The sequence below is a fragment of the Hyperolius riggenbachi genome, chromosome 7 (assembly GCF_040937935.1).
Source record: "Hyperolius riggenbachi isolate aHypRig1 chromosome 7, aHypRig1.pri, whole genome shotgun sequence".
NCBI classification, from domain to species: domain Eukaryota; kingdom Metazoa; phylum Chordata; class Amphibia; order Anura; family Hyperoliidae; genus Hyperolius; species Hyperolius riggenbachi.
Genome location: NC_090652.1, coordinates 163,464,179 through 163,478,241, shown reverse-complemented (window position 1 = coordinate 163,478,241; position 14,063 = coordinate 163,464,179). Strand labels below are relative to the sequence as shown.

The window sequence follows — 14,063 nt, the reverse complement described above, 5'->3', positions numbered from 1 at the left end:
ACCTTGAACCACTCCCTCCTTCCTGTGGCCACTCTCGATAGAGGTAGCAAGGGTGTGCATCTTCTCACTCCCAGGCATCCATCTCTTCTATCTATATAGCTCTTCTTTTTGCTGTAACTCATATCAGGGTCCTAGCTCTCCGTGAATTAATACTAGCTGGGCACACATGACCATTGCTCTATCTAGGGTTAGTTAATAAGAGACAAGACTGTCAGAAATGGATAGTTGCACTAATCTTAAGATGGAGACCATCATCTGGAAGGGAATTCTGCCACATACCACAGTACTTATGGTACAGAAATAAGCAGCAGAGGGTGTGGACAGAGGTGCACGAGCATGCGTAACTAGACAGCACTAATCCAGCTTTTTAACTGTTATTGTGTGTTTAGTAGGTATTTGAATCTTTAAAATCAATCTGCCTTCCTGAACTAATAATTATTCATAAAAAAAATACATTATACTACTTAGAAAACCGTTCACTATTAGCACATTTTACTAGAAGAACACAAATGCTGGTAACAATATGCAGTTATCCACAGTAAACAGTTACAGTTCAGCTGTCAGTTTTAAATTATTAGAAGAATAAATGTGGATTTCTGAATTTCTGCAATTACGTTTGCATACTTCCTTTCACTAGGAAAATAAAGTCATCCTATCCATATTCTGATACCGGTCCAATCTGGCAACACACCATCCAGGACGACTCTAGTTTGCAACAGAGAATACAGTAAAGTGTGATAAAAGTACAATGAACTGTTCAACGTAAAATTATGTTTACCAAATCAGGATCATATGTCTGCTAAATGCTTTCTGAGCTCACTTTCCTGCACTGCATGTGCATGAATCATTGTTTCTAATGTGAATACAAAAGCACATTAAAAGCACATGTTAAAATGCTTGTAAAGTGCATGCGCAGTTTAAAATACTCAGTGTTGAATGGTTTCTAAAGCTTTCGGGGGAAAAGGAGTTGAACTTACCCGGGGCTTCTAATGCTCCCCCGCAGACATCCTGTGCCCACGCAGCCACTCACCGATGCTCCGGCCCGCCTCCGGTTCACTTCTGGAACTTCATACTTTAAAGTCTGAAAACCACTGCGCCTGCGTTGCTGTGTCCACGCTCCCGCTGATGTCACCAGGAGCATACTGCGCAGGCCCAGTATGGTTTGTGCCTGCGCAGTACGCTCCTAGTGACATCAACGGGAGCGAGGACATGGCAACGCAGGCGCATTGGTTTTCAGACTTTAAAGTATGAAATTCCAGAAGCGAACCAGAGGCGGGGCCAGAGCATCAGTGAGTGGCTGCGTGGGCACAGGATGTCTGCGGCGGAGCATTCGAAGCCCCGGATAAGTTCAACTCATTTTCCCCCAACCCGCTACAGTATTCCTTTAATAACGTTCAGAATTGCACATTTAAATGGCCTATAAATATACTATTCTTTATTTATCCCAGCTAAGATTTGTTTTATTTAACAAAATATGCAGAGAACAAAACTGCATCCAAAGATGATACAGCCATCAGCTGAACGAGAACAGCAAAGCAAAATCCAAGTATCACAATGAGTACTTCTGTGCATTTTAAAGCACATAGCATGGGAACCAGAACATCAAACATGCTAAATCCAGGCCATAAGATGTACTAAAGAGCAGGTTTAGCGCAGCGTTGCTATTCTTTCAAGGAAACCCAACACCATTTGGTGCTGAGAGTGAAGGCAAGGGTGAGCAAGTAAATCATATTTAAGCTTTTCTTGAAATCAGGAGTTTCTGCACCTCTTTATCCTTTTCTTACACCTCTAGGTTATGGCCCGCATTCCAGTAGTCACAGTCTGAACACTTCTATAGTGGAGAGTGAGACTCTTTAGGTCATGCAGCTCAGAATCCTAGGAGTGCACTTGTGATTAGAAAAGCGCTTGCTAATGTAATGCTATGGGTGTAATCCCACTTGAGAGATGTAATTTAAAAAAATTAAACGGAAAAAAAAAAACAAAAACATTACAATAGCAAGAGCATTTTAAAGTGGATCCGAGACAACATTTTATTCATTGCATAATTGTGTTCCTTACATATAGTTTATAGGGCATTCCTCAAGCCAAATACTTTTTTTGTTTGTTTTAATACTCTAACTCCCTATAAACTAAGCAAGCCTCACCCACAGCTTCTCCAAAACGCCAAGGCACTCAGACCCATGTAGCAATGGCTTATGGTAGCCGGGCAGGAGGAGGAGGAGGTGGTTACTAGCCAGATATTTCAGAGGCAGAGGGGAGGGGGAGTGAATTTTTCACAGGCTGGAGGATGGAGATGCAGTTGCAGACTACCTGTGTAATGACGACAAACAGAACATGGCCACTCTCGTATCACAGGAATAAATCATCATAAACTATTGGGAGTTGTATGCAGCCAGATTTGCTGTGTAAACCATCTAAACTTTAGATAAGATATATAGAAAAGTTACTTGTTATAGTTAGTTTTTTATCATCTCGGATCCGCTTTAAATCACAAGCGCTTAGAAAATCGGTGTTAGTGGGTCCCTGGCCTTAGGGTTGCTTTTCTTCAGCTGGAAATGGGGCTTTAATCAAGGTGGGGGTGGGAATTTATGAATAGCTCCAAATACCTATTTTCACCTTCAACCTTAGGTGTCACCTGGAAAGCTGAAGACGAAGAGGAATTTCACTTTTCAACACAACAATGTGCATGATTCACAAAGCTTTTTCACCCTTTTTCTTCTGTTCTCACCTTATCTAAGTTACTTTTTGAAGCTCCCAAAGAGCAAAAATATAATATAAATTAAGGTAAGAAAAGTAATATTAAAATGAAAGACCACCTCCAGCCAAAAAAAGGTCTAAATGGCAATACAAACACACACACACACACACACACACATATAGTCTAGGCACTATACAGTTAGATGAACATATAAAGTTTACATCTGGTATATCATATTTGATAGAACAGACTCACATTTATATCTGTAAGTAGCACTTCCGTATTCCTCCTGAAGCTGAAAGCATTGTCCCCACCTCTTCAGCCTGGTTAACTCCCCTGTCCCTCCCTCCCCTGCCTGGATCAAATTACTTCTCTTTTCACAGTGTGTAGGAGAGATAGAAGACACAGGAAACCGGTTTCAGCCTCTCTTATGTCTGTCTGCTATAATTCTTATTTCAGATGTCTGTCTGCCTAGATTAAATCCCATGGACATGAGGAGTGGAGTTATTACATCAATTTCCCAGCATCCTTTGCATCTATGGTTTGGGGTAAAAAAAAAAAAAAAAAAAAAAAAAAAGCCCAAGGCCCAATTTCACACTGGAGGCAGGGACCATAAGACCATATGTGGAATACAGACCCTGGGGGTGAGAAAAATCACACTTTATCATGTGTTAGTTTATATATTTTGGGAACTTATTAGGTTTAAAGCAAACTAATTTATAATTCAGGTACAACTTACTTATTATTATGCTTGTAAATGTGCTGAAAGGTTATTTTTAAGCAATAAGTTTTGTGAATAAAGCCCAATGACTCCAAGCATATATCCAAATCAATAAAAGAAAACTAAAATTTTAGACTAGCCCACCCAGAGACCAGGCCTAAAAAGAAAAATCTGTGGGGAGAGGAGGACTGAACAAGAGATGCACTTGTAACCTGACATGTTGAGCGTGTTTTTTAAAGGAAAAGCTTTTTAAAGGTTGAAAGTCACAAAGGTGGGAACATTTTTTAAATCATTTATTGGGGTCTTATTTGTGTGTGTGTTTTTTATATTTACTTTAGTACTGCGCTTTTTATATGTACTGTAGTCCTCATTTTCATGGCCACTCACCACTAAACATGTCTCGTATTGAAAAACTCAAGGTTACAATGGATCTAGTTTTCTTGGTAGGCAGATGGATAATATTCAAAGATGCATTTGAGTGGTGGGTGTGTATTTTTATGTACAAAAAATTCAAAATTATATTTTATATAAATATATATTAATAAATTCCCTAAATTAGCTTATGGTGTGTTTTTGGCTGTGACAAATCAAATGTTCTAAAAAAAAATAAAATCCATTTTTTTTTTTAAATATTCATTACTGAATAAATATTTCATTTTAATTTGCTTCTATTTTATCAGCCTTCATTTTTTTGTTTTTTAAATTGAGTTTTCCATATTGTTTCTAAATCTGCCCGAGAAAGGAAACTGATATTTGTTTAACGCTGTATATAATAGATATGAGAGCGGCCAGCTTGTAACAAAGCACCCCTCTGATAGGGAAACTGGATACCAAAACCACACAGAATTGGATGGAGTCTCTGCAAGGTGCTAATACAACAATTTATTGGTTATAGAAAAAACATGAGGTGCATCATTCCTTCTCACTAAACATATAAAACCCACTATAAAAATGTAATGAGTGCTCTCATGATCTCAAAACAGATTTCCAGAAAGGACAACTGGCATGTGAGCAAGTGCCCACTGTGAAGCTTATGAAAGCAGTCAGTGCTGCCGTAATTACAGTATCTGCCATCAGCCAAACACCACCTCTCGCACACCACCCAGCTAATCAGCCAGCCCAGAGCCCATATGCAATTCACTTTTTCTCCTGAGTTTTCTCCTAGGTGTTATTTTCGCAAAAAAAGCAAGCCAGCAAGAAAATACTCAAAATAAATTTGATAGTACTTTTTACACTAACTTTTGAGTACTTTTTCAATTGTAATATGCTGAAAAGTTAGTTTAACCACTTCCCGACCGCCGCATGTACAAATGGCGGGCGGGAAGTGGATCCGGCAAGGACCGCCGCATGTACAATTGGCGGCGGTCCTTGTACGGGCATGGGCGGAGCGATCGCGTCATTCGTGACGCGATCCTCCACCGGGGACTGGCTCCGCCTCCCTCGCGCTGTAACCCGCCGGCCGTTCGGAAACGCCGGCGGGTTACTAGCACCCGGATCGCCGCATACAAAGTGTATAATACACTTTGTAATGTATACAAAGTGTATTATACAGGCTGCCTCCTGCCCTGGTGGTCCCAGTGTCCGAGGGACCACCAGGGCAGGCTGCAGCCACCCTAGTCTGCACCTAAGCACACTGATTTCTCCCCGTGCCCCCTGATCGCCGCACCCCTCAGACCCCCCCCCCCCCCACCCACCCTCCAGACCCCTGTTTGCACCCAATCACCCCCCTAATCACCCATCAATCACTCCCTGTCACTATCTGTAAACGCTATATTTTTTTTTTGCCCTAAACTGCCCCCGCTCCCTCCTGATCACCCCTTCCCCACCCCTCAGATTCTCCCCAGACCCCCCCCCCTCCCGTGTACTGTACGCATCTACCCCCTCTGATCACCTGTCAATCACCCATCAATCACCCCCTGTCACTGCCACCCATCAATCAGCCCCTAACCTGCCCCTTGCGGGCAATCTGATCACCCACCCACACCAATAGATCGCCCGCAGATCCGACGTCAGATCACCTCCCAAGTGCATTGTTTACATCTGTTCTCTACTCTAAACACCCACTAATTACCCATCAATCACCCCCCTGTCACTGCTACCCATCAGATTAGACCCCTATCTGCCCCTAGGGCACTCAATCACCCGCCCACACCCTCAGAACGCCCTCAGACCCCAGCCCTGATCACCTCGCCAGTGCATTGCTTGCATCTATTCCCCCCTCTAATCATACCTTGAGACACCCATCAATCACCTCCTGTTATCCCCTAGCACACCTACCCATCAGATCAGGCCCTAATTTGCCCCGTGTGGGCTCCTGATCACTCGGCCAAAGTCTCAGTCCCCTTCCAATCACCTCCCCAGTGCATTGATTGCATCTATTTTCCCCTCTAACCACCCCCTGAGACACCCATCAATCACCTCCTGTCACCCCCCTAGCACTCCTATCCATCAGATCAGTCCCAATACAACCTGTCATCTAAAAGGCCACCCTGCTTATGACCGGTTCCACAAAATTCGCCCCCTCATAGACCACCTGTCATCAAAATTTGCAGATGCTTATACCCCTGAACAGTCATTTTGAGACATTTGGTTTCCAGACTACTCACGGTTTTGGGCCCGTAAAATGCCAGGGCGGTATAGGAACCCCACAAGTGAACCCATTTTAGAAAAAAGACACCCCAAGGTATTCTGTTAGGTGTATGACGAGTTCATAGAATATTTTATTTTTGGTCACAAGTTAGCGGAAATTGATTTTTATTTTTATTTTTTCACAAAGTGTCATTTTTACTAACTTGTGACAAAAAATAAAATCTTCTATGAACTCGCCATACACCTAACGGAATACCTTGGGGTGTCTTCTTTCTAAAATGGGGTCATTAGTGGGGTTCCTTTACTACCCTGGCATTTTAGGGGCCCTAAACCGTGAGGAGTAGTCTTGAAACAAAAATGACCTGTGAAATCCTAAAGGTACTCCTTGGACTTTGGGCCCCTTAGCGCAGTTAGGGTGCAAAAAAGTGCCACACATGTGGTATCGCCGTACTCAGGAGAAGTAGTTTAATGTGTTTTGGGGTGTATTTTTACACATACCCATGCTGAGTGGGAGAAATCTCTCTGTAAATGGACAATTGTGAGTAAAAAAAAAAAAATTAAACAATTGTCATTTACAGAGATATTTCTCCCACCCAGCATGGGTATGTGTAAAAATACACCCCAAAACACATTATACTACGTCTCCTGAGTACGGCAATACCACATGTGTAGCACTTTTTTGCAGCCTAACTGCGCTAAGGGGCCCAAAGTCCAATGAGCACCTTTAGGCTTTACAGGGGTACTTACAATTAGGCACCCCCCAAAATGCAAGGACAGTAAACACACCCCACTAATTACCCCATTTTGGAAAGTAGACACTTCAAGGTATTCAGAGAGGAGCATAGTGAGTCCGTGGCAGATTTCATTTTTTTTTTTTTTTTGTCGCAAGTTAGCATTTTTTTTTCTTTTTTGTCACAAAGTGTCATTTTCCGCTAACTTGTGACAAAAAATAAAATCTTCTATGAACTCACCATGCCTCTCAGTGAATACTTTGGGATGTCTTCTTTCCAAAATGGGGTCATTTGGGGGGTATTTATACTATCCTGGAATTCTAGCCCCTCATGAAACATGACAGGGGGTCAGAAAAGTCATAGATGCTTCAAAATGGGAAAATTCACTTTTTGCACCATAGTTTGTAAACGCTATAACTTTTACCCAAACCAATCAATATAGGCTGAATGGGTTTTTTTTTTATTAAAAACATGTTTGTCCACATTTTTCGTGCTGCATGTATACAGAAATGTTACTTTATTTGAAAAATGTCAGCACAGAAAGTTAAAAAAAATCATTTTTTTGCCAAAATTCATGTCTTGTTTGATGAATATAATAAAAAGTAAAAATCGCAGCAGCAATCAAACAAGAAAAGGCGGTAAAATTCATTTAGGTGGTAGGTTGTATGAGCGAGCAATAAACCGTGAAAGCTGCAGTGGTCTGAATGGAAAAAAGGGTCTGGTCCTTAAAGGGGGGTAAAGCCTGCGGTCCTCAAGTGGTTAAAGAGAAGATGAAAATAATCTAGGAGATGACTCTAGATGATGGTGAAAAAATGAATTGCATATGGGCCCAGGAATGACCGGCGTTGCATATGTCCCAATGATGGAAAAGTGGTCAAGGAGCCCCCAAAAGATGTGCAGCGATTGTGGATGATGACAGAGCATAATTGAATAAAAGCTTCTAAATGAAAGTCTCAATGAGGTTCTGTTACCACCTCTAGAGGATTAGCACACTGTATATGGGTGACTAAAGGCTCATACACACATCAGACTATAGTCTTTGGAAAATGAAAGATCACAGACCAATCTTACCCCCCTTCATGGAGTATGAGAGCCATGCCTACACAGTCTTTTCTATGGAGCTGAACTCCCCATCACAAAAAAAAAAATCTTTGCAAGATGCTGCACACAAACATGCTGCACACACTCAAAAGATCTGTAGCTGCAAAAGATCTGTTCCTGCCAAAAATCCATTCCTTCAAATTGCAATGATAGTCTGAGATCCGCAGATCATCACACACACATGATTTAACTGACATTCATCTGCAGATCAGATCCACCAGCATGGATTTTCAGATCTGCGGAGGATTGCTTGATCTGCAGATGAATGTCAGTTAAATCATGTGTGTATGATGATCTGCAGAGCTCATAGACTATCATTGCAATTTGCAGGAATGGATTTTTGGCAGGAACAGATCTTTTGTGTCTGTACAGCATCTGTGTGTGCAGCATCTAGCAAAGATTTTTTTTCTGATGTGGAGTTCAGCTCCATAGAAAAGGCTGTGTAGAGCATGGCTCTCATACTACATGAAGGGTGGTAAGATTAGTCTGTGATCTTTCATTTTCCAAAGACTATAGTCTGATGTGTGTATGCACCTTTATATGCTGCTCGTCAATACGGTCTGGCATATGCATCCACATGCATGCATATGGCAAAGGCTATTGCTCATCACCCTGATGTCTAAACTAGAAGCTGGATACAACTCGAGTGTTTGGAAAACGTGGGCTCTCACTTGGGAGATCATTGCCCAGCCCATCGTACAGATAATGAGCGCTCATTACATTATTTTTAATGGGTTTTATATGTTTGGTGGGAGTGATTGATGCAGAGCATTTTTTTTTTTAAGAATAATTAAATTGCTGTATTAGTACCTTGTAGCTAATTCCTTTCTGATCCATATTTAATGCTTGAACTCGCAGAAAGCCATTTTTATAAGGGAACACAACAGTATAAAAAAAATCCGATGGTTATCTTAACGTTATTACACAGCAACACCTTAACTTGCTCTGGGCCTAAAATGGTTGTGTATATATAGACAAAAGGTAATACCAAATAAAGCTGTAAAATTTGCAAAGTGTCCTACCTTTTGAAGATACTGATTTATTTCCATTATTGTCCTTTTGTCGTGCTACAGCCACAGCTATTCCAACAGGCGGATTACGCACTTCCAGCTCCTGGAAAGCAATTGGATCCTTTGTAAAAGATTTAGCACTTTCTGGCCGATCTGGGTCTCTCTTTACTTCCTGATGGGATAAATTTGCTAACTTTGTAGCTTTCGCTTGAGATTCCTCCAACCTCATATTTCCAAGACCGCCAAATGGAGTTTTCTTGTCACCACTTTTCCATGAAGCTGCCTTTCTGTCAAAGTTTCCACTGTATTTAATCAGACTCTGCATTGCACAGCCCTCAGAGTGAATAAATGGATATGTAAATTCAGAAGCGGCTTTGTTGGCACCAGTTTTTGTTTCAGAACATAGTTTTTTCATTTCATCTTTCCTATGACTTACTTGAAAATGTTGTGCGGTTAAACCGTCCTTTTGCAAAGAGATACATTCTCCAATCTCTAAATGCTTTGCTTTTTGTTCTGGGAGGTTAGCATGGGAAATCCCTGACTGAGTCTGCTGAGAATCCACAAAACCAGAAGACTTGCATTTTTCTTTAGATTGGTCACCCTGCCTAGAGTAGGAAGCACTGGTATCTTTTGTAGATACAAACGGCCTTTTCTCTGCAGCGGCTACTACTGGAGTGTCCATTAAAGAATCAGATACACCCTGGCATTTTGCAGAAGAATTACAGCAAATCACAGATCCTTTCTCCTGGAAAACCTCTACTCTCTTACGTTCATTCAAAGAAATGTCCTGGGGTAAATTTGAATAGAAATCTGTCTTTTCTTCCAACTTGCTTACTTTTCCTTTAAAATCACGAATTGGGTTTCCAACTTGTGTAGAGTCCCTCTGTTCATCTGTTCCCTCTAAATTAGACACACAAGTAGATGATATCACGTTCTTTAACTCATCACTGTCCCTGCTTTGTAATTTCATTTTGTACATGGTGGGATGGAGAGGTTGTGCAGGTACTGGGGAAGAGGAACCAATTTTACACAATAAATTAGAAGAATGTACGGAAGAGCAGCTGCACAAAGTATTCAAGGAAGATGGTGTCAAAGTAGAATCACTAGGTTTAGTTCGATTTGTACTTGTAGAAAACAAAGTCCTTAAGTTCTCATCATGTCTCCTTGCATCCTTGACACCTGTATCATCCTCAGAAGCAAGTGATTTGGCAAGCAATTCACTACCCTGGTTACAACCTCTTAAAACAGATGTTGGATTATAGTTTGAAGCCTTTGCTTCATTGTTTCCAGTCCAGTGAATTGGCACTTGCTCAGAAAAGAATGAAGAGGCATGGTCCCCTATTTTAGGCACCCTAGGAAGACTTTTCTTCCGCTCCCTTTCCCCTTTTGTCTCCAGGTCATACTCTACTACATCACCAGAACTGGTTTCCACAGATAATCGTCCATCTTTTTTTGATGTGCCTAATAATTGAGTGTTACATAATAATTCCTTTCTGCAATATTTTTCTTTAGACTCCTTGGAAACCTCTCTGGAATTTTTATAGGAGTGACAAACATCATTCTCGTTCAAACGGGACCCTTGTGTCTGGTTAGTTGATATCTTCTCTAGAGATGGTGTAGGATGATAGCTTGATAGTTGACCAGGAAAACAAAATCCATCTAAAAAAGGTACAAAAAAGTAAGTTAGTGGTGTGGGCTCATGTCATATTACACAGTTAAATGGGGTTTCAACTATACTTGTAAATTTACCCAGCAATCTTGTGAACCTGCAATTTAAAAAGAAAAAACAAGAAAGGGATGACATGCTATTAAATTCTGAGTTGGTCAAATTCACAGCTGTATGAATTTGCATACAATAAGCATGAAATTTGCAACAACTTGGAATTATTAAAATCTCATGGACAACCCAGAATTGAAACATACAAGTTTCATATAATGTACTAAAGGAAACATTTTTCTGCAAGTTGGCAAATGAACAGCTTAAAGTGGTATCGTCACCATAAAAATCAAATTTCAACAGCAACTGGACTGAGTGTATTAAGTGATAAAGATGCTAAGCCTGCATTCAAAACTTTCAAAACTTTTTCTGCTATTATGATTTGGAGTTATCACATACTTAAAGAGAACCCGAGGTGTGTTTAAAGAATGTTATCTACATACAGAGGCTGGATCTGCCTATACAGCCCAGCCTCTGTTGCTATCCCAAACCCCACTAAGGTCCCCCTGCACTCTGCAATCCCTCATAAATCACAGCCGTGTTGTGAGGCTGTGTTTACATCTGTAGTGTCAGTCTCAGCTGCTCCCCCGCCTCCTGCATAGCTCCGGTCCCTGCCACCGTCCCTTCCCTCCAATCAGCAGGAAGGGAAGGGATGCAGGTGGGGGACTGGAGTTCTGCAGGAGGCGGGAGAGCAGCAGACTGACACTATAGAGATAAACACAGCCAGCTCTGACAAGCTGTTTGTCAGCAGCGTGGCTGTGATTTATGAGGGATTGCAGAGTGCAGGGGGACCTTAGGGGGGTTTGGGATAGCAACAGAGGCTGGGCTGTATAGGCAGATCCAGCCTCTGTATGCAGATAATATTCTTCAAACCCACCTCGGGTTCTCTTTAAGGAAAACTGGCCCTTTAGTAGTCGTGCCAAAGAATTGCATGCTGGGGGTTCTTTTTATCTATAATCTATTCCTCCTCTTCCCTTTATTTCCCTGCCAGCTTCTTATCTGAAACCTAATCCCCTACTCACTTGTGTTTACAAGCAAGGCGTAGGCGACTCAGCGATTGGAGGAGACAAGAAAAAAAAGTAAAGGGCAGAAATGACATCACGAGTAAGCCTTAACTGTGGGCAAAAGACATGGCCCCCACCAGGAACAGAATTCTCGTAATTTACTATATAACATTCACTGAAATCAAAATGTGGACAGTATAATACATGTGTTATGTAAGCAGATCAAGTATTTATCTACTTATATATGTGTTTTTTTTCCCTGGCATAGTATGGCTGATCCTACTGCTTTAAAGAGCATAGTTCTGTTTATTTTAGTATAACGCCTCAGTGTCTGAATTGGTTTGAAAAGGTGCGAGGTAATTGAGCCAAAGCAGATCATTTCTGCACTCGATGGCTACCGCGCAGTGCCGGACCTGGGCTTCGCTATAGCTATAATTTTATAGCTACGCGTCTGTGTACATCTTGTCCCACTGCATTCAGGTGTCAGCAATAGCCAGACCCAGAATTACGCCAGTAGAGGATAGGCTATGTTGTCAGTAGGGGAATAGATTTGTTATATTCCCCTACTTTTTTGAAGGGAGGGAGCGCTGTCTCTCAGCGTCTCCCCGCAATCAGCTGACAGCCAACAAAAACATACCTATGCAAACTGGCTTGTGGTAAATAGGCTGAGTAACCATTGACAGCTATGAATATATAACTTTGTTTGATAAGGCTAATATATACTCAGATGGAGCCAATTATGCCATGAGGAAGATTACTGCTAACGCATGTTATGTGTATTTTGGGGGAGAAGGGCGGGGTTATCACTTTTCCTCTATGTACCTTTGTTGTGGTATAGTTTTACTGTTTTATGCAGCACCGATATAGGAACAACATGTATAGTATGACAAGAACTCATTTTCAATGTATTACAGTGTTGAAATGTGGTAAGAACACAACAAATGTGAATGCTATAATACCATAAACAATGTTTATTATCACAGCTTAAAGAGGAACTCCTGCCTAAACACACATACTGTCATTAAGTTACGTTATGTTAATTAAAATAGATAGGTAATATAATCTCTTACCCACCCTGTTTTAAAAGAACAGGCAAATGTTTGATTTCATGATGGCAGCCATCTTTTTGGTTGAAAGGAGGTGACAGGGAGCATGAGACAGTTCCCAACTGTCCTGTGTGCTGATCACTCTTCCCAGTTGCTAGGCAACGTGAACAACATCATAGGAAATCCCATCATGCTTTGCACTGCATCAGGGAAAAACCACCCGGCAGTTTTCTTTGATGGGTGGAGCTAAGCTAAAAATGCAGCTAAAAATTATGCTTTGGTAAGAAAAACAAAGTTCTGATTCTGTGAAACTGTTTAACACCAAGCCTTTCCAGTTCTGCTGAGTAGATTTTTAGTCCGGAGGTTCACTTTAAGCAATGTCAGTTTGAATTGATTTTGCAAAATTACTAGTTTTTCATCCTGCAACTGATTACCTTTGAAACTGTTACAGTAACTTCAATAAAAATGTAAAAAAAAGTGTAGCCTAACTACACTGTGTAGATTAACTACCAACATAGCTTTACAGCATTTCAGGCACAAATCCTTGGTGAATAAAAGTTTACATTTTTGATGACCCAAATAATCCATGCAGCCAGCAATGGAGCTACACTTGCCAGAGCATCTGATATGTAGACTAGTTATCGGTCAGTAACGCAGTAAGGCCACATACACATGGGGAGTTCAGCTCAATAGAATAGACTGTGTAGGTATGGCTCTCATACTACATGGAAGGGGGTAAAATTGGTCTGTGATTTTTCATTTTCCAAAGTCTATGGTCTGATGTGTGTATGTGGCCTAAGAGGAGGAGACAAGCATAGCAAGAAGGCTGCTTTCATTTTTCAATAAGGATCACTCAACACAGGTTTCTGTCACCAAAAGACAGTTATATAAGGAAAGCAAAATAACTGCAGATTTTCTTGTTCACCCATGTCAGACTAAGTGAATAATGGCCGACTATCAAATTGAGCTATGCGGGTTCTTGGCAAGATTGAAGATAACAGAAAATACATTTTAAAAAAATTAAAAGTTTTTTTTTTTTTAAATGTCTGATATAAAAGGCAAAGTTATGGCTTCCTTGTTTTAAAATTATTCTTCAGGAAAGGACAACTGGCCTTAGAGTGATATGGAGACTACCATATTTATTTCCTTTTAAACAACGCACATTGCCTGGCAGTCCTGCAGATCCTCTGCCTCTAATAATTTTAGTACTAGACTGTGAACAAGTGTGTAAATCAGATGTATGACTTAAGTTTGACTGCATTTGCCGCATGTTTGTTAAAGTGCGTGATTCAAATACTACTGATGCATGAAAAATTAGCAGGATGAAAGGTAACTAGTATAGTTTAAAAGGAAACAAATAGGTCAGCCTTCATGCTGCGAGTCCTTCATCCTCCCTTCTTTCTCTTCCTACTCCATGGCACTCTGTTGTGTTGTGTGCTGCACTGT

At 41.0% G+C, this 14,063-nt stretch overlaps 1 protein-coding gene across 2 annotated transcripts in view; it reads right to left on the bottom strand.

Annotated features, from left to right (window-relative positions):
* Positions 1 to 14,063, bottom strand: part of TNRC18 (trinucleotide repeat containing 18) — a 225,605-nt gene that overhangs the window by 169,492 nt on the left and 42,050 nt on the right. For both annotated transcript variants that reach the window (XM_068244834.1, XM_068244835.1), the window contains exon 4: positions 8,863 to 10,509. In XM_068244834.1, coding sequence (XP_068100935.1) covers positions 8,863 to 10,509 — 1,647 coding nt within the window. The remainder of the gene's footprint in view (positions 1 to 8,862; positions 10,510 to 14,063) is intronic.